This window comes from Myxine glutinosa, chromosome 8, assembly GCF_964187855.1.
Source record: "Myxine glutinosa chromosome 8, kmMyxGlut1.1, whole genome shotgun sequence".
Classification (NCBI taxonomy): Eukaryota; Metazoa; Chordata; class Myxini; order Myxiniformes; family Myxinidae; genus Myxine; species Myxine glutinosa.
This window is the reverse complement of record NC_136268.1, coordinates 109,531,028-109,550,091: the sequence shown is the minus strand read 5'-3', so window position 1 is coordinate 109,550,091 and position 19,064 is coordinate 109,531,028. Positions and strand designations below refer to the sequence as shown.

The window sequence follows — 19,064 nt, the reverse complement described above, 5'->3', positions numbered from 1 at the left end:
CCCCTTCACTTCTCTGATGCAAACAAATAAACGATGCCAAAAGGCATTTCAATGAAAAGGTATGGCTGAACACCAGTGACTGTGACCTTTAGAGTTGTGTGGCCCATCCAAATATGGCCTGAGTCGGTATAGAGTGCCAGCAGCTTTCCGTTAAAGGAAACAGATGCATCCAAATAACAGTTCACAGGGACAGAAAGTCCTGGTGGGGTCTGGGTGCAGGAGAGAGGAGAGCGAGAGAAAGAGAGGTGAGCTCATAAAATATGATGGGTACACGCCTCTAAATGTCCATATCATAATAAAGCAGCATGTGGGTACAATTTATATGTTTCCACAAAACCTAAGAAAAATGATATCACTAAATAAGTAATGAAGCAAAATGGCCTAGTGATGGGGATACTGGACTACCATCCCAGAGGTTTTGGATTCAAATCTGCTTCAAGGTAGCTTAACGTCAAGATTCTGGAAACCAAGGAAATCCAAAGAAAAATTACCATCTCCGTCTGATTGTCCCAGATGTCCCAGCCAGCAGCTGGCTCATTAATAATGTTCAGGGAGAGGTTAACTGACATTCCAAAAAAAAAGTATGATTTTGACAAGCCTTCAAAATAAATTTGGACAAGTCTTCAAAGAAGTCTTCAAAACAAGTCTTCAAAAAATAAAATTACAGTGAGATGTACCACAAGTGTGACATTTCCTGGCTCGAGCAGGAAAAGGTCGTGAGCGGAGGCCACAATGAGGATAGCACGGCGATCCTGATAGCATGCTGCCCAGCAACTAGGAGGAGCGCACAGTGCTGAAAGAATAAAGAACAATGAGAGTAATGCGTCCAGTCTTCAAAAAGTAAATAAAAGGACAGGCTAAAGCAAGAATGATGGTGAAGATGTTTAGGACAGATAATGTGAAGGACAAAAGGTGATTTTAAAGACTCGTGTCAATGTATCAGCAGTTTAACGTGTTCGGCCCTAAGTTTGAACATGACTAACGGTGCAAGTCATCAGTGCCAATGTGTCCCATACAAAGAAGTATATAATCAAGTCCAAGCTACATTATGCAATAAAAAGAACATTTTAATCAGCATTCCTTCCTTCTCTCGCCCCCCCCCCCCCCCCCCAAAAAAAACTTTTTGTTGCACAACCATGTGATAAAATAAATAAATAAACATGTCACAATGTCAACCACTTTTGCCTCACATTACATTCCTTTAAAGGAAGTTGTCTCAATCATAAAGTTGTTCTTGACATTTTGAAAGTAGCATGTCAATCAGACAGGAATCGTGGAGTTCACACTCTTTAATCAAAAGGCAGTTTTCCGAACGAAATTGTCAAGGAACTGGTGCTGTACCAGGTGGCTCAGGGTAGTTCATGGCACGATGTTTACTCAAGTTGGTTGTAACCATGAAGCGAAGGGCAGAGGTCATGACAGCAAGCCCCGTATGACTTAAACAGCTGAACGTCCGTGCTTCAGCCGCCTTGGTGGTCTTCACTTCCTGGAGGAGCCAACAGCAGGTTACAGTCCACAAGGACATATCGAAAAATCCCCAAGCAGTAACTACAGATGCACAATGACAAAACTCCAAGTAGAGGAAACCTCCCCAGAGCAATGAAACGGATTAAGGCAACTTTGCAGAGTCTACAACAGATCGTCGCTGTGGAATGTCAACAACTGCCATACAGAAAGCACTGAACAAGGCTTGCAGGATAGCCTGCAGTTATGCACACACACACCTCCGATTTGTCCAGCCTGGGTTCGAATCCTGACCAAGATATACTCTTATCCTTGTGTTTCACAGGCAGGGTGAGGCATAAATGTGTACCATCCCTTAGAAGCTTAGATAAACGCTAAACTGGGCACCCCATCTGCCAGCATTAGTTGGTGGACGTTAAAGATCCCACAGTCGTTAAAGATTAGCGAAGGGTAAGTAATCACGAGCACCCAGAACAAACTACAAATTCCTACTCTAACCCACAGGGGCCAATGAAACAGTAGCACTGCCACGCCTCTGCGAAATCTGGTGCTACCTTGCAGCCACGTGCTGCATATGAACAATGACTATGACGATGACGATGACGGCAAGCACTCAATTTTTAGATTGAGGTACTGATTCCAAAAGGGAAACATGCACCATCATAAGGTATAATAAATACACACATTTCCAAGGGTGCAGGTTCCCTTGTAGGAGCCAAAGATGTCATAGGTAAGAACTTGCCCATCATCTTGAACAAAGAGCAAATCTTCTGCGAGAGACCATGCTAGGTGGATCACACGGCCACTCTTCCACTAGGTTTGGGAAGAGGTGTTGGGTGGGGGATCGGGGAGGGATTGGAGTTAATTGGACTTTTGCACACTTGAGAAACACATTTCACTTCAGCCCAGGCTTGAATCAAACTATTCTCTACCTGCCCTTTAAGTTTTGGTTCGTTAATATTCATTTAAATTTTTTAAAGAATATACACAAATATATGTCACAAACAGTAAAGATGGCAAATCAACACACCAGGAAACTGCAGATCTCATTCCCAGAAGCGGTGAAGATAGACACCTTTGGACGGACACTGGCAGACACCTTCTCATGACGAGAGATATCCTGCATCAATGCTACATGGTGTACAAATCAGAAAATCAACTGATGCTCCCCAATTATGTTCAACATCGTTTTTTTTAACCTCGTTAAAAATAAAATGGTTTTCCACAACATCAACATAACTTTCACACTCAAACTCTTAATTGATGTTCTTCAAAAGTTTCCCTTGATATATATATATTGCATTTAAATACAAAAGGACAGCAACTGAGTTTACAACTATGTTAATATTTACTTCCCCTTTCCTCATACTATTATTTTTACATTGACCTAAGACTAGTGGAGGAGCTTGTACATACATCAGATGCAAGAAAGACATGAGTAGACACTAGACAACAATGTACTTTTACATAAATGACAAGGATATTAGTAGATATCAATCTTACACAAAAACACGGGACCATATTCTATTTGTAGAGGGTCAGTGCTGCAGAAGCAGGTTCTGGGCAGGAGTTATACTGGGTGGTTTGTATTCCCAGCAGTGTTTGTCTGTACTCTATCTCTTTTAAATGCTGAGTCAAGCAAACCATTAATACAAAAAAAAAAAAAATTGGTACAACTTGGACCGGGGTTTGAACCACCGACCTCCCAGACTCAGAGCAAATGCTCTAACCATTACGCCACTGATTACAAGGACATTAGTAGCATATTATTTGGTATTTGATCCTGTTGAACCACCACCATGGGCTAGTTGTTCAGATGGGAACACCACCAAGGCAACTGAAGTTACATTATTGGAGAAACAAAAACCCGAGGAAATTGTGCACATTGGAACATAAGGATTGAGTAGCAAAATCGCTAAAAGCCCAACTTGTGTCTTCATTGTAGATCACTTATTTTATTAAACGTTAACATTCAAGCTGAGGATGTTTTGTCTAAAGAATCCTTATTTATATATTTATGTCTAAATAATCCTTTATTTAAATAAAGAATCCTTATAATTCTCACCAAGTGGGCCACCGTAAGGAGCTGCAGCTACAAGATGATTGCTGATGTCAAACTTTGAGCTCCAACTCATGGCGTATAATTCAGTTTTTCTGCAATACAACAACAAAACAAGAAAGAGGAATCAGAGATTGCAGACCCTCGCCAGGACGTGTTTTTCGTGCTTTTTAAGGCTTTTGTGTTAAATCAAATATGGTGGCCGAACCACGTGACAGATGGAGTATTCTTTTTTTTTCTCCACCAATTTATCCCTAGATGACGCTCAAGAAATTTCATCTTGATCGGATGAAGTTTTGTACTTGTCGAATTATGACGTCATAATGAAGGCACCTATGATATCATCATTAACATATTTTATTCCCCATGGAGAGTTACTTACAATGAGCCATGTCCCAATTTTTTCTACGTAGCGCTTTCGTAGTTATAGAGGTGCAAACTTTTTCATTCTTTCCAAGATGGCACGCATACCACGTAACATATGACGTCATAATTATCATTAAAAAATTATACAGGTGGAGGTGCACCTATGGTGAAAATTTCCTGTCAATCAGACCAACGTTTGCAGAGAAAATCATATTTATTCTAGGCTGACAGACAAACAAACAAATGAAAAATCGGTCAGAGACCGAGGACTTGCCGGAATGTACTTTTTTTTAATCGGCCATTTTGGACAAATATGGCGGCCGAACCACGTGACCGATGACGTCATCATTATTTGTTTTCTAAACTAATTTATTCCTAGATTATGCTCAAGAAATTTCATCTTGATCGGATGAAGTTTTGTACTTGTCGAATTATGACGTCATAATGGAGGCACCTATGACATCATCATTAACATATTTTATTCCCCATGGAGAGTTCTTTACAATGAGCCATGTCTCAATTTTTTTCTATTCAGCACTTTCGGAGATATAGAGGTGCAAAGTTTTTCGGTTTTTCCAAGATGGCGGCCAAACCACTAAACGATGACGTCATCATTATTTTTTTTCTGCACCAGTTTATGCCGACATGGCGCTCAAGAAATTGCATCTTGATTGGATGAAGTTTTGTAGTTGTCGAATTATCAAATTATGACGTCGTAATGCAGGCCTTGGGCCGAGAGAGTTAAAAATTGGGCAGTCTATTCCAGGGCAAGACAAATATGTGTGTAAAGTATGGCGATTCTATGTGCAACGATGTAGACGTAGTACTGCGCACAAAGACAGACAGACAGACAGACAAACCAACCAATCAACCAACATACTTGCCGGAATCTTTTCCGGCAAGTAACAAACAGACTCAAATACAATACCCTCTCCTCAGGCAAGGGTAACAAAATGGAGCACTTAGCATTACCGAAAATCACCAGGGTATATAGATTACAGCATGTCTGAAAATTAATCATCTACAATAAAGTAGTTTTTTTGTTTGTTTTTTGTATGCAGAATTGAGTCTCGTGAAAGAGCTAACATATATCACAAAAAGAAATCAAAGAGACAAACAAACAAAGTATATAAAAAGGGGAGCGGTAGACAAGATGGGGAGAGAAGGGGAAGCACATAAACACAACATTTGAGAGCAGGGACATCGGGAATGTGTGGGAGGGAGAGGGATTGGGGGAAGGCGGCGTGGGAAGGGGGGGGGGGGGAGAAGTATAAACACAGTACACCAAGGACTTCCAGGAAAGGAGTTGGTATTTCAAAAAAGTGGATTTTGGGTGAAATTAGCGGGGGTAGAAAAGATCAAGGTTTTGGATGGGGGAAGATAAGAGATGGTGGTGAACAGCTGTTTTAAAGACCTGGAGGGAGGAGTGGGATTGAAGAGTGAGAGAGTTTGTTCCAGAGGCAGGAGAAAAGAGGAATGAATGTGTGAAGTTGAGCAGAGAGTCTTGATTTTGGCAGTTTAACCATAAGAGGGTTGCAGGCAGATCTTGTGCGACCTGCAGGAATATTTGGGGGACAGAGCCCAGAGAGAGCTGAAGGAGCAAGGCCGGAGAGGAGTCTGTAGAAGACAGAAAGACCACCAACCTGCCTGCGGTGAGCAAGTGAAAGGCCCTCGGAGGTAGCTTCATCGCGGGAGATTCCAATGATTCTGAACGCTTTGGTTTCAACAGCGTGAGGATGAGCTAGGTGTGAGGCAGGAGCACCAGCCCAGAGGGAGGGGAACAGTATTCCATTGAGCTGCGGATGAAAGCCTTATATGTGGTGAGGAGCTCAGGTGTGCCAAGGAAGGACTTCGCACGACGGAGGATGCCCAGTCGGCTACTGGCTTTGGAGGCCAGATTTGAAATGTGGTTTTTCCAGGAAAGATCATGGCAGATAGTGAGACCCAAAAGCTTGAGTGACAGAACTTCTTGGAGAGGATTATTCAGAAAGTGGATGGGAGGGTTGTCCAGTCGGTCTTTTCGGAGAGACATCGTAAGGGTGTGAGATTTGTCAGGATTGAAAGACATGTTCCACCTGTTTGCCCAGTCTGTGATTTTGTCCAGGTCTGCAGAGAGCGAGGAGGCTGCAGACTGCTGATCTGAGGGATGAGGAATGGAGCGGCAGAGAGTGGAGTCGTCAGCAAAGAGATAGAGAGGATTTTCAAGATTTTCAAGAGAGTCGGAGAGATCATTGATGAAGACCCCTTCTCCGCCGTTTTGAAATACCAACTTCTGTCCTGGAAGTCCTTGGTGTCCTTGTGTTTTATCCTTCTCCCACCCCCCCCCCCCCCCCCCTCCCACGCCTCCTCCCCTCAAGCCCTCTCCCTCCCACACATCTCCCCGCTCTCAAATGTTGTGTTTGTGTGCTTCCCCTTCTCTCCCCATCTTGTATTCCGCTCCCTCTTTTTATATATTTTGTTTGTCTGGTTGATTTGTTTGTGAAGTAAATGTTAGCTCTTTCACGAGCCTCGATTCAGTATACAAAAAAAAGACCAGAAAAAGCACAGGGCCCAGAACACTACCTTGGGGAACTCCAGCCTGAACAGGAAGAGGAGATGAGAGAAACCCATTCAGGGCCACACGTTGACTACGACTAGAGAGGAAGTCCGCCAGCCATGCGTGGAGATTTCCATGGATACTAAAGGAGGAGAGTTTGGTGAGCAGAGCGGGGTGTCAGACGGTATCGAAGGCACGTGATATGTCAAGGGAGACAGCTCTAATTTCCTGTTTGGCATTGAGGACCTCCATCCATTGTTGAGACAGCAGAAGCAGCGTGTCCAGAGCAGAGTGACCAGGTCTGAAACCAAATTGATGATCAGAGATCAAGCCATTGGAGAAGAGGAAAGATTTCATATCCGAAGCAATGATGGATTCCATGACTTTGCTGATAATTGGGAGAAGGCTGATTGGTCTGTAGTTGCTAGGATCTGTTTTTGCACCTTTTTGTGTAAAGCGGTGATGTTGGCTGATTTCCAAGCAGATGGCAGATGACCTTGAGCAAAAGAGAGGGTGAAGAGAACAGAGAGAGGGAGTGAAAGAGCGGAAGAACAGGATTTTAGGACCCGTGGGCTGATGCCGTCAGGTCCAGTTGCAGAATCAGAGTCGAGGGTTGACAGAAACTTTTCCACCTTGTCAGGAGGAAAGGACACAGAGGCCAGGAGCAGCTGGGTACGACTGGGTACGGTGGGTACGGAGAGGGATGGGTTTGGGACACAAGATTTAGAGGCAAACAGAGTTGAGGCATTCAGCTTTTTCACATGCGGAGTCAGCTGTGTAGCCATTTGAGGTGAGGGAGGGGATGGAGGGGGAACAAACACCAGAAACAGATTTGACCAGACACCACCAGGATTTGGAAGAGGGAGACAGATAGGAGAGTTTGGTCTTGAGAACGGAGAGATATTGTTTCCTGGCTCTCCTGAGGGTGGAGACACACTTGTTTCGGGCTTTGCGAAAGGAAATGAGATTTCCTTCCGTTGGATTTGCTTTCCAGGAGACGAAGGCAAGTTGTTTCTGGGCAACAGCCTCACCACAAGATTCCGTGTACCATGGACGGGAGGAAGGGTATGACAACTGAAGACGAGATGGGATAAATCTGTGCATGAGAGAGAGCAATTTACTTTGGAAGAATTCCCAGGGTGAGTTGATGTCAGAGGCGGTAGAGATCGGAGACCAGTCCAGATGATTGATGGCTGCTTGAAGACCCTGCCAGTTGGCCTGAGTGAAATGCCAGGCTCGTCGACGCTGAGGAGGCTCCCTCAATTCTCACGCAGCATCACACAATAGCCTCTCCTGTCCCTTTGGGAACAGACGAGGCTAACTATCATGCGCAACTCATTCTTACAAGTAATATTTCTGAAAGGAATCTCTAACAAATTTCATCAAAAATTCTGTTGTGTGTTATCTTCTATCAGAATGCATTGTTTTTTTGGGCAAACATTTTGTGGTTGGTGAGGAGTTTCCTTGTTTTGATACAGAGTTTGTTGATTTCCACTTGTGGCCAGTTTATTTTTCTGCAGCTGTATTGTAACACTGGCACAGCAAGTTGGTTTATGGCTTTGTTTTTGTTCCTTGGGGTGAGAAATGTTTTCAGGATCAGCCTCATTTTATGTATGTAGTTCTTTGGTAATGGTTTTCCACATTTTTTATGCCTCAGACCCAGGTGGCTGGAGGCATTATATTTTCGGGTTGTCCGTCCTTCCGTCTGTTCAGGCTAAACCTCGTTTTTCTCAGCAACCACATGTCCGATTAAGACGAAACTTTCAGGGTAGGAGTGACTCCCATGCAGAATGTTTTTATCACAATTGTGACGCTATAGGTCACGTGTTATGGCAGCCATCTTGGGACAGACACAAATAATTAAAATTTTATTTCTTGGAAACCACCGAATGCAAAAACTTGAAACTTGGCACATTGTCAAGTACTCCCAATGGGGGAACAAAAGCATGATAATGATGACATCATAGTTGAAGTGGTATACCAACCAAAAATGTTATAATCAAATTCCTTATCCTAAAAATCTGAAATTGCATGCACATGATCTATGACCAATTTGTATTGAAATATTAAATTTATGACATCATAGGTCACATGGTCTGGCAGCCATATTGGATTTAACATAAACCCTTATCAAAACATCTTCTCCCAAACCACCAAATTGATCGACTCAAAACTTTACGTCTGTCATTGACGAGGCATGGCGATTAAAAGATAATCACAAAAACATCATTGGTCACATGGTGTGGCAGCCATATTGGATTGAAGGAAAATATTAAATAATTATATCTCTGAAACCACTTACCCTATTGATGCGAAATTTTACAAATATTATCTAGCAACATTGTTTGCATATAGTTTGAAAATAATGACATCATAGGTCATGTGGTTTGGCAGCCATCTTGGATATAAAAACGAACCTTGGATATCCCCCCCCCCCCCCAAAGCCCTCGCCCTCTCTCAGATCTCTCGATGTCTCAATGTCTCTCGGTCCCTGCTCTCAAATGTTGTGTTTGTGTCCTTCCCCCTCTCTCCCCATCTTGTCTACCGCTCCCGATGTTATATGTTTTTGTGTCGGTTTGTCTTTCTGTGTGATTAATGTTCGCTCTTTCACGAGCCTCGATCTTGTATACAAAAAAAATAAAAAATAAAAAATAAAAAAAGAACCTTATCCAATCAACACGAAACTTCACAAACATGATCCTCTACCCATACATATGCAGTGTGTCCATTTTTCATGTCATATGGTGTGGCAGCCATATGAGCTTGAAAGCCAATATTTCAAAAAATCCCTTCTCTGAAACTGCTTCACCAATCGATGTGAAACCTGTGAAGGCTGGTGAAAATGTGATACTTCAAAACAGCTGAAGGGATTTAAATCAAACTGGTTTATTTTTAGGACAGTGAAAGAGGGCATCTGCCCGTTGTGGGACTATGCGGGGGCATATTGGCGACACAGTCACATTGCTCTAGTTGTGACAAATTTTGTAGTCCTCTTCTACTCTGAGATAATTGTATGACGCTTCGTTTTCAAGTTTTTTTTTTTTTTTTTTTTTGTATACAAGATCGAGGCTCGTGAAAGAGCGAACATTAATCACACAGAAAGACAAACCGACACATAAAACATATAACATCGGGAGTGGTAGACAAGATGGGGAGAGAGGGGGAAGGACACAAACACAACATTTGAGAGCAGGGACCGAGAGACATGGAGACATCGAGAGATCTGAGAGAGGGCGAGGGCTTTGGGGGGGGGGGGGGAGAGCAAGGGAAGGGGGCGGTGGGAGAGGTATAAAACATATGGACACTGCCAGGACTTCCAGGAAAGAAGTTGGAATTTCAAACAAGGTGGATCTGGGGTGAATTAGCGGGGGTAGAAAAGATCAAGGTTTTGGATGGGGGAAGATAAGAGATGGTGGTGAACAGCTGTTTTAAAGACCTGGAGGGAGGAGTGGGATTGAAGGGAGTGAGGGAGTTTGTTCCAGAGGCGGGAGAAAAGAGGAATGAAAGAGTGAAGGTGAGCAGAGAGCCGAGTTGCTGTATCTCGGTCGATTTTAAGTTATCCGCTTTTGTTGGTCTACCTTGTACTAAAGTGCACCCAGCACACATATCTCGGCCAAATTCCCTTTGAATAGAGTCGGATCACCGTTTCACTAATTTCATTTGTTCTATCAATGTTTCGTAGTTCGGTGCGAATCATCTATGTTTCACCGTAGAGTTTTAAATCATCTATGCACCGTAGATGTGTCACCTATCATATTTCTTTGCATATTATTGTATTGGATGTTAGGGTGTATCCATGTCCCTGTTCATTTATGAGGCTGTACAGTGGGCCCAGAGTCAGGCAAAACAGGAAGGAGTGGGGGTAGTGGGGGACAAAGTGGGAATGTGGGACACAATAAAAAGCTTTTTTTACAGTCAATCCAGGCTGTGGACAATTTGTTTCTTCGCGTTTTTCGAATGAGGCCTTGTTACCTCCACCACTGGAGGTTATGTTTTCACCCCTGTCTATTTGTCTGTCTGTGAACAGGATATCTCAAAAAGCTGTGGACAGATTCCAACGATATTTGGTGAAGAGGTTGGACAAAGTTATTAGATTTTGGTGAAGATCCTGATACAATAATTTTTAAAGTGATTCTTCACCATTGAGAGATGGGGTAAAAAATTATATATAGCACAATATCTCAAACTGTGGTGGATGAGTTATGACAAAACGAGGTATACGAGTTGGTTAGGTGACAAGAACAAGCAGAATTGATTTGGTTCAGGTCTGAATCCAGATCCAGTTTATCAATGTCAAGAATCAATGAACAATGTCAAGAATCAATGAACAATATCAAATAATCAAATTCTTGTTTAGTAGATGGTCTATTGTTCCGTAGCATCCTCTCTTCAATCCCCACTATTCTGCCTCTCGGCCACCTTGTTGTGTTAGGTGGTGGTACATCGTTTGTGACGAGTCCCATAAGAAGTTTGTATATTGTTGGTAGACCTTTTATTGTCCTATATTTGTGAGATCGTTGAGTTTCTTCTGAGTTTGGGATGAGGAAGGTGTTACCTTCTGCGAGCCAATCATCATATTTTCCTCTTGGATACGTTTGTTGAAAGCTCACGCACAGTGGTTGTGGAGAGCATCCAGTTGCTTTCGCCATATGTTTGGAATTCCATCTGGGCCTTGGCTGTTTTAAATTTGTCGTTATTTAAAAATAAAAAAAAATTATCTTCATCAATTGACATTTGGGGGGGAAGATACATTTGGCCTTTATTTTCCGAGTTTGTAATATAATATTTTCGGGTTATTTTCACACATCTGCTTTTGCTTTCTCCCATTGGTGACTTCATTGTCGTTTGTTAATTTTTTCCTTGCTATAATTTCTATTTTTAAGCAGTGAAGGTGCTTCAATATTTGGCTTTGTCCAAGCTTCAGGTTCATTGCGTGGCCTCTCCCTGTGCTACTGCAATCAAGTCCCTTTTTTTTTTTGTAAGAGCTAACATAGGCTCGTGTAAGAGCTGACATTAATCACAAAAAGACAAACTGACACATAAAACATAAGATAAAGGGAGCGGGAGACAAGATAGAGAGAGATAGAGAGATAGAGAGATAGAGAGATAGAGAGAGAGAGAGAGAGAGAGAGAGAGAGAGAGAGAGAGAGAGAGAGAGAGAGAGAGAGAGAGAGAGAAGCACACAAGTACAATATTTGAGAGCAGGGACATCGGGAGATCTGTGGGAGGGAGAGGGCTTGGGGCAGGAGAAGTATAAAACACATGGACATTGCTAGGACTTCCAGGAAAGAAGTCGGAATTTCAAAATCATATCCCTTCATCATTCTCTTCATCACCCTGCTAGAAACTAGCTCCCATCGCCTCCTCTCTCTTGCCTCTTGCTGTCTGGTATTGTTCGTTTCAGATATATGGCCTTTCAAACGCATTTACATCAACAGTTACACCAAGTCGGTGTGAATCAAACATCTACCACAGAGTTGAGAGAAATATATATATATTGCTGCGGTTTTAGAACCCACACTTTTGGAAATAATAATCACTTGTAAATATGACGGTAAAGGTTAAAGGTTGCACCCCTAGTTAGGCCACAGCAACACGTAGGCCACCTTAGAAATTACAGTTATTTCCTTATTGTGTGTTTTAGATAAGGCCGTGTTTCCAATAGTTGAATCTGCGTTGCATCAATCAAATAAGGAGTGGGCCCTTTTGTTCATTTTGCGGCCTCTCTCCAAATTCTGTTACGCGCCTTGGTTAGCGTTCGCACAAGCGCCGCCATTGACCATGCAGTCGGCTCGAGGAACAAGGGGTCGGAACCTCAAGAAGAAGGTGTGGCCACGTCAACTCACCATCAGGGAGTGGCCGGTAAGCCCCACCAACCAACCAGGGCTGAGGTGAGCTCGGTGGCGGGCGTGGTTTCGGAGGAGCGCGTAGTGATCTTGAAGCGCGATATATAAGCGCGATATATAAGCGCGAGCGCAAAGCCCTTTGACGGACTTCTTTCGGGGACTTCTTGCGCGAAGGACTTGAGGACTGCGCACGCTGGCAAACGGACTTCTTTGGAAGGACTTGTTGGGAGAGCGCATTGTATACGAGCTCGATTACAAAAGGCGCTTTTTTGAAGGACACGAGCCTCCCCCCCGCTATATGTAAGGTCCACTCGCATTGAATTATACGCGCGAAGCTGCCTGCCGGGTTTTCGCCCATGGAACCGGAGCCTCACCTGGAGCCTGGACCCCATCGCCTGGACCATCTAACTGGACCGTCCACCCTACCAGCTACAAGCCCCATGTGAGTGCGTATGTTTGTCTGGGGTTGTAAGTTAAGACTGCGTAATTAAGCCTGCCCTGTGTCCTTCTCCTTCTTCTTGTACATTCCTTTCATTTCCTCTTTCCTCCTGTATATTCTTAATAAATTCACCTTGTTCTTTCTTGGTTTTTCCCTAATCTGATCGCATCTGTCTTTTCTTTCAATTGAGTACGTGTGGCACGATTTCGGAACCGCTACAATCGGGTTTAGTCTCTTGGTACTAATCCGCTCGGGCCGCGGATTGCTAACCGCTCGGCATTATCCATGTATATATTGCTACGGTTTTGAGATTGGCACATATTGATCATTAAAGGATAAAGGGTTGCCCCCCATAGTTAGTCCACGAGCAACACGTAGGCCACCTTAGAGTATTAGTTATGTCATAGTATGTGTAAGTATAGGCCATTTCCACTCGTAATATCTGCGTTGTGTAAAGACATGAGTTTAGGTCCTTTCATTTTTGCGCCACCCTCCAATTCCACCTATGGGCATAATCGATCCCGCGCTCCATTTTGGCTGATCCCTCAGTTTGTTACACTTTGGCTGCCAGCAGCATTCGCTGCCCTTTGTTCGCTCACTAGTCGAGTAACACGAGGTAGGCCTGAGAAGAGGGAGGAGCGTGGGGTCGGGGTGGGGCGGCGTCAAAGCAGCGCGTCAGAGGCATGACGGTAAGGGCCACCAGCCAACCAGGGCTCTAAGGGCATGGCGTGATAGGGCATGGTAAGGCGCGTCTGGCAAGTGCTAGAAGGTTCGCGTGGCGTGCCTATAAAAAAAAGCCAGTGCACAAAGCCCTTGAAAGGACTCGTACGAAAGGACTCGAGTGCACAGGACTTACCAGGAGAACTTGCTACCAGAGGACTTACCAGGAGGACCTATGCACAAGGACTTACCAGGAGGACTTATGCACAAGGACTTACCAGGAGGACTCGTGCGAAAGGACTGGTTGGAAAGGGGCTTGCAGTGAGGACTCGCAGAGGGAGAAGGACTTGCTTGAAGGAATTGCACATTGTAAAGGACCCGCAGAGAAGAGGGCTGGAAGGACTTTTACGGCGAACGCATTGAGAGCACATCATTGTGTCAGCGCTTCAAGGCTTTGAACTGTATTCGCCTATTACGTACGCAGCCAGGCGAGTGAACGCGGCAAAAGCCGCCAGTGTTAACCACACAATAACTCAATAAAAGCCACATCACTGTTCCTGTCGGTAAATATTATTCCATAGTGTTTCACATCGTAGCCTGGTGTTGAGCTAGCGGCTAGGGTGCCAGCTTAGGATCCCAGGATCCTGGGTTCGAATCCCGGTCGATCGCTGAATTAACGCCAGGGGGGTTGACTCAGCCTGTCATCCTTCCGAGGTCGGCTAATTGAGTACCAGTTCACTGGTAATTCCCTGCTTGTCGTAAAAGGCGACAAAAAGGGTTGGCGGCAGGAAGGGCATCCGGCCGTAAAACATTGCTTCCAAAAGGGGACCAAAAAACAACAACAACCACGGTCCCCGAAAAAGGCCAACCCCCGCTTTGCAGGGAAAAATGGCCTCTAAATGTGGTTAACCGCCAGAGCCCAGACCCTACCGTTCGCCCCGTATTATCCCGTGTGCGCCAACCGACACGCGGAGAGCTCCTGCCGTCTCTACTTACCATCTGTACGGGACGAGCCGGAGGCCGGAGGGAGCTGCACGAGAGCCATCCCTGGACGTGGTGAACATCATCCCGCAGCTGCAAACCCCGTGTGAGTGTGTCTGTGTGTGAGACGGGCCCGTTTGCCCTGGGAGTAAGTTAAGACTGTTCTTAAGGATTGCCCTGTGTCTCTTCTTCTTCTCATCATTGTGAATAGTGTAAATAAACCTTGTTCTTTCTTCCAATTCGATCGCCTTCGTGTTTTCCATCGTTGACTAAGCGTGGTACGAATTAAGGTTGCTTGAATCGGGTTCCATCTATAAACGGCACGGATCGCGTGTACGCACCGCTCGGCGTCTCAGCACGCGTGATTCGTGCGGGGCTTATTTCCTCGTTTCTGGGCAGCGCGAGTAATTAGGTAATAGTGATTCTAGTCCTACGACCCTATTTCGCGCTGTCCGGGAAGGACGTCCTAGGTCCCGGGTCCCGTCGGCCAGTCAAAGACAAGGGGACTAATCCCCCCTTGGTAAGGGGAGAAGGCCGGCGGCAGATCCACAACAATATATATATATCAGAGGTTTCATGCTTAAAATTAAATAAATGAGAGACATCTCAAGTTGTTTCCGGGTCTCTACGTATAGTCCCGTTGTGTTGAAACAGGAAACTGTACCCTGGATGATCTCATGGTAACTAATTTAATTATCATTTTGGTCAGATGTTGGGCAATCCTGAGGGCATCGGGAATCAAATAAGTATAAACTGGAACCAAATGTCAACCACACCAAATCGTTTCTCTCGCGTGAAAGTCATGACCGAGGTAGCCTGGTTTAGAATGGTAATCCGTTAATCTAGTTCGTGACGTATGTTTCCAGAATGCTGGGATCCAATTGTTACCATCGCCAGAAGCAGGCCCGGATTTACAATGGTGCCAGGGGGCCTTCATCTTGGGAGGCCCTCAAACTTTACCTTTATTCATCACGTATCAGCTACTGCCATGCGGGAAGAACGTTATAGCAACTCTAAGCCAGTGATGTTTCCTGAAATACCTTCGCGTTGTTTTGGAATTACACTACCAGTCAAAAGTTGAAGTACACTTTTAAGTGTTAAGTACACCAGTAAAGTACATAAACCTTTGACTGGTAGTGTATATGTAAAAGTACTAATATAAAATTTAATTCTGCACATCTGCCAATAACTACAGAGCTACAACACTACTTCTTGATAGACAAGTACAAGGAGGGGTGGGGGGATGGTGACATGCGCATGTGCCTGCATTGATGTATCTTTACATGCCGGGCGGTGGGGGGTGAGGGGAGGAGGGAGGGGGTGAGGGGAGGAGGGAGGGGTGAGGGGAGGAGGGAGGGGGTAAAGGGGAGGAGGGAGGGGGTAAAGGGGAGGAGGGAGGGGGTAAAGGGGAGGAGGGAGGGGGTAAAGGCAGGAGGGATGAGGGGAGGGGAAGGGGAGGGGTGAGGGGAGGGGGAGGGGTGAGGGGTGAGGGGAGGGGGAGGGGTGAGGGGTGAGGGGAGGGGAGGGTGAGGGGAGGGGGAGGGGGAGGGGGAGGGGTGAGGGGAGGGGGAGGGGGAGGGGGAGGGGTGAGGGAGGGGTGAGGGGAGGGGTGAGGGGAGGGGGAGGGGTGAGGGGAGGGAGAGGGGTGAGGGGAGGGGGTGAGGGAGGGAGGGGTGAGGGTGGGATGAGGGGAGGGGTGAGGGATGAGGGGAGGGGCAGGGGGATGAGGGGAGGGGGAGGGGGAGGGGGAGGGTGAGGGGGATGGGGAGGGTGAGGGGGATGGGGAGGGGAGGGGTGAGGGGAGGGGGAGGGGTGAGGGGAGGGGTGAGGGGAGGGGAGGGGTGAGGGGAGGGTGAGGGGAGGGGAGGGTGAGGGGAGGGGTGAGGGGAGGGGTGAGGGGAGGGGAGGGGTGAGGGGAGGGGGGAGGGGTGAGGGGAGGGGTGAGGGGAGGGGTGAGGGGTGAGGGGTGGGGTGAGGGGTGAGGGTGGGGTGAGGGGTGAGGGGTGGGGGGAGGGGAGGGGTGGGGGTGGGGGGAGAGGGTGAGGGGGGAGAGGGTGAGGGGGAGAGGGTGAGGGGTGGGGGTGGGGGGGAGGGTGAGGGGTGGGAGGTGGGGGGAGGGTGAGGGGTGGGGGTTGGGGTGGGGGGAGGGTGAGGGGTGGGGGTGGGGGTGGGGGTGGGGGTGGGGGGAGGGTGAGGGGTTGGGGTGGGGGTGGGGCGGTGGGGATTGTGGGCTTGCACATGTCATGTGCCAGTGTTGATAGATCTGTACAAGGGGGGGAAGGGGGTTAGGGTAGGAAGCATGCACATGTGACAGCATTGATATAATGATAGAACACTCATCCGTATCGTTACATTGCAAGGACCACATGTCCGGCATCGTGGGTCCGCCTCGTCATGACACGACTTGGCTCTCACAGCATGGGGAGTCTGAGTACCGGGTACCGAACAGGCCAGGACACGGCACAGGCCCGAATTCGCGTGCGGAGTACGTAACCAGCTGCAGTCCAACGCCATGAAGAAAGAACATCGAACTGATCTTACCTGTAAAAAGCATCTCCCATTGGACTCCAGTCTGCTGTGACCAACGCCATGCTCGGTCGTTGGTTGTTCACCTTCCCTGTGCTTGCCGCAATCGGTGCCGATGGCTCTCATCAACAGTTGGATTGGATTTGGATTAAACACAAGCGCGAGTTTAATTCGACAGTTTCGTCACGGCATTTCAACCACCCCCGTCATGAAAGATAGGAGCGACTTCCCTCAGGCAGATTAGACATACTGTACACCCACAATTACCGCCTCCTGGATTTGATGTGTGTGTAATGGTTTAATAGTAGACTCCAGATGGTTAAGGGCCTGTTGTTCAGTCCCCGACAGCTACCCTTTCAAATTACCCTTTAGAACCCATTACAATTACCCTTTAGAACCCATTACAATTACCCTTTAGAACCCTTTAGAATTACCCTTTAGAAACCATTACAATTACCTACAGAACCCATTACACTTACCCTTTAGAACCCATTACACTTACACTTTATAACCCTTTAGAATTACCCTTTAGAACCCATTACAATTACCCTTTATAACCCTTTATAATTACCCTTTGGAACCCATTACAATTATCGTTTAGAACCCATTAAAATTACCCTTCAGAACCCATTACAATTACCCTTTATAACCCTTTAGAATTACCCTTTAGAACCCATTACAATTACCCTTTATATACCTTGAGAATTACCCTTTAGAACCCATTACAATTACCCTTTAGAACCCATTACAATCACCCTTTATAACCCATTACAATTACTCTTTATGACCCATTACAATTATCCTTTATAACCCTTTAGAATTACCCTTTATACCCCATGACAATTACCTTTTAGAATCCATTAAAATTACCATTTAGAACCCATTACAATTACCCTTTATAACCCTTTAGAATTACCCTTTACAACCCTTTAGAATTACCCTTTGGAACCCATCAAAATGACCCTTTGGAACCTCTTCTTGTGAAACTGCCAAAATCAAGACTCTCTGCTCACCTTCACTCTTTCACTCCTCTTTTCTCCCGCCTCTGGAACAAACTCCCTCACTCTCTTCAATCCCACTCCTCCCTCCAGGTCTTTAAAACAGCTGTTCACCACCATCTCTTATCTTCCCCCATCCAAAACCTTGATCTTTTCTATCCCCGTTAATGCACCCCAAATCCACCTCTTTCAATCTCGGACTTCATTCCTGAAATTCCTCGTCGTGTCATTTTGTTTTATACCGTGTACCCCTTCCCTCCCCCTCCCCCGCTCCTCCCCCATTCTTCTCCCTTCCACAGATCTCCCAATGTCCCTGTTCACTACTGTTGTGTTTGTGTGCTTCCCTCTCTCTCCCCCTCTTGTCTCCTCCTCCCTTTATTGTTTTATGTGTCCATTTATGTTTTTTTTGTGTTTTACATGCTAATAGTCAGGTTCACTATGTTAACAAATATAATTTCGTTCAAAATTTTGGTAGATTAGCAAAACTATACATTTTTGGAATATTCAGAGCAGGAGGAATCCAAAAATTAATGTTGACATTTGCGTAGACACCTTTGCGAAAATGACACTCAGGACAGTGATGAAGATAGTCAAGTTCACTATGTTAACAAATATAATTTCGTTCAAAATTTTGGTACATTAGCAAAACTATACATTTTTGGAATATTCAGAGCATGAGGAATCCAAAAATTAATGTTGACATTTGCATAGACACCTTTGCGAAAATGACACTCAGGACAGTGATGAAGATAGTCAGGTTCACTATGTTAACAAATATAATTTCTTTCAAAATTTTGGGATTAGCAAACCTGTACATTTTTGGAATCTTCAGAGCACGGAGAATCTCAAAATCAATGTTGGCATTTGCATAGATAGACACCTGCATGCGCATGGCCGCCATTTTGGATTTTGAAAATGGCCGCCATAAAATACATATTTTGCGCGATCTCGGCTTCTAGTCAACCTAGAGACTTAATTAAATATGCTAATCCTATGTTTTCTGGGTCGAGGAATCCAATAAAGGCCTCAAAATAGTGCTCAGGATTATAGAAAAGCAACAAACAAAAGTAATTGAAAACCATTGTCTTTATATTTGTGATATTGAAGGAGCTGCGCTCCAACGCGAGTCGAAAGAATTGACGCGACCAAAGACGGAAATTCGTCCGAGTTGCTTTAATGCACGTATCAA

The 19,064-nt window shown here is 45.4% G+C and overlaps 1 protein-coding gene across 2 annotated transcripts in view; it reads right to left on the bottom strand.

Moving 5' to 3' along the window:
- The window catches only part of VPS16 (VPS16 core subunit of CORVET and HOPS complexes), a 157,291-nt gene extending 140,229 nt beyond the window's left edge, over positions 1-17,062 (bottom strand). For both annotated transcript variants that reach the window (XM_078783671.1, XM_078783672.1), the window contains exons 1-7: positions 16,893-17,062; positions 3,530-3,618; positions 2,495-2,595; positions 2,149-2,277; positions 1,342-1,486; positions 678-793; positions 87-209 (exon numbers count right to left, since the gene is read on the bottom strand). In XM_078783671.1, coding sequence (XP_078639797.1) covers positions 87-209; positions 678-793; positions 1,342-1,486; positions 2,149-2,277; positions 2,495-2,595; positions 3,530-3,618; positions 16,893-16,942 — 753 coding nt within the window. In that variant the 5' untranslated portion in view covers positions 16,943-17,062. The remainder of the gene's footprint in view (positions 1-86; positions 210-677; positions 794-1,341; positions 1,487-2,148; positions 2,278-2,494; positions 2,596-3,529; positions 3,619-16,892) is intronic.
- Between the last annotated feature and the right edge of the window lie 2,002 nt (positions 17,063-19,064).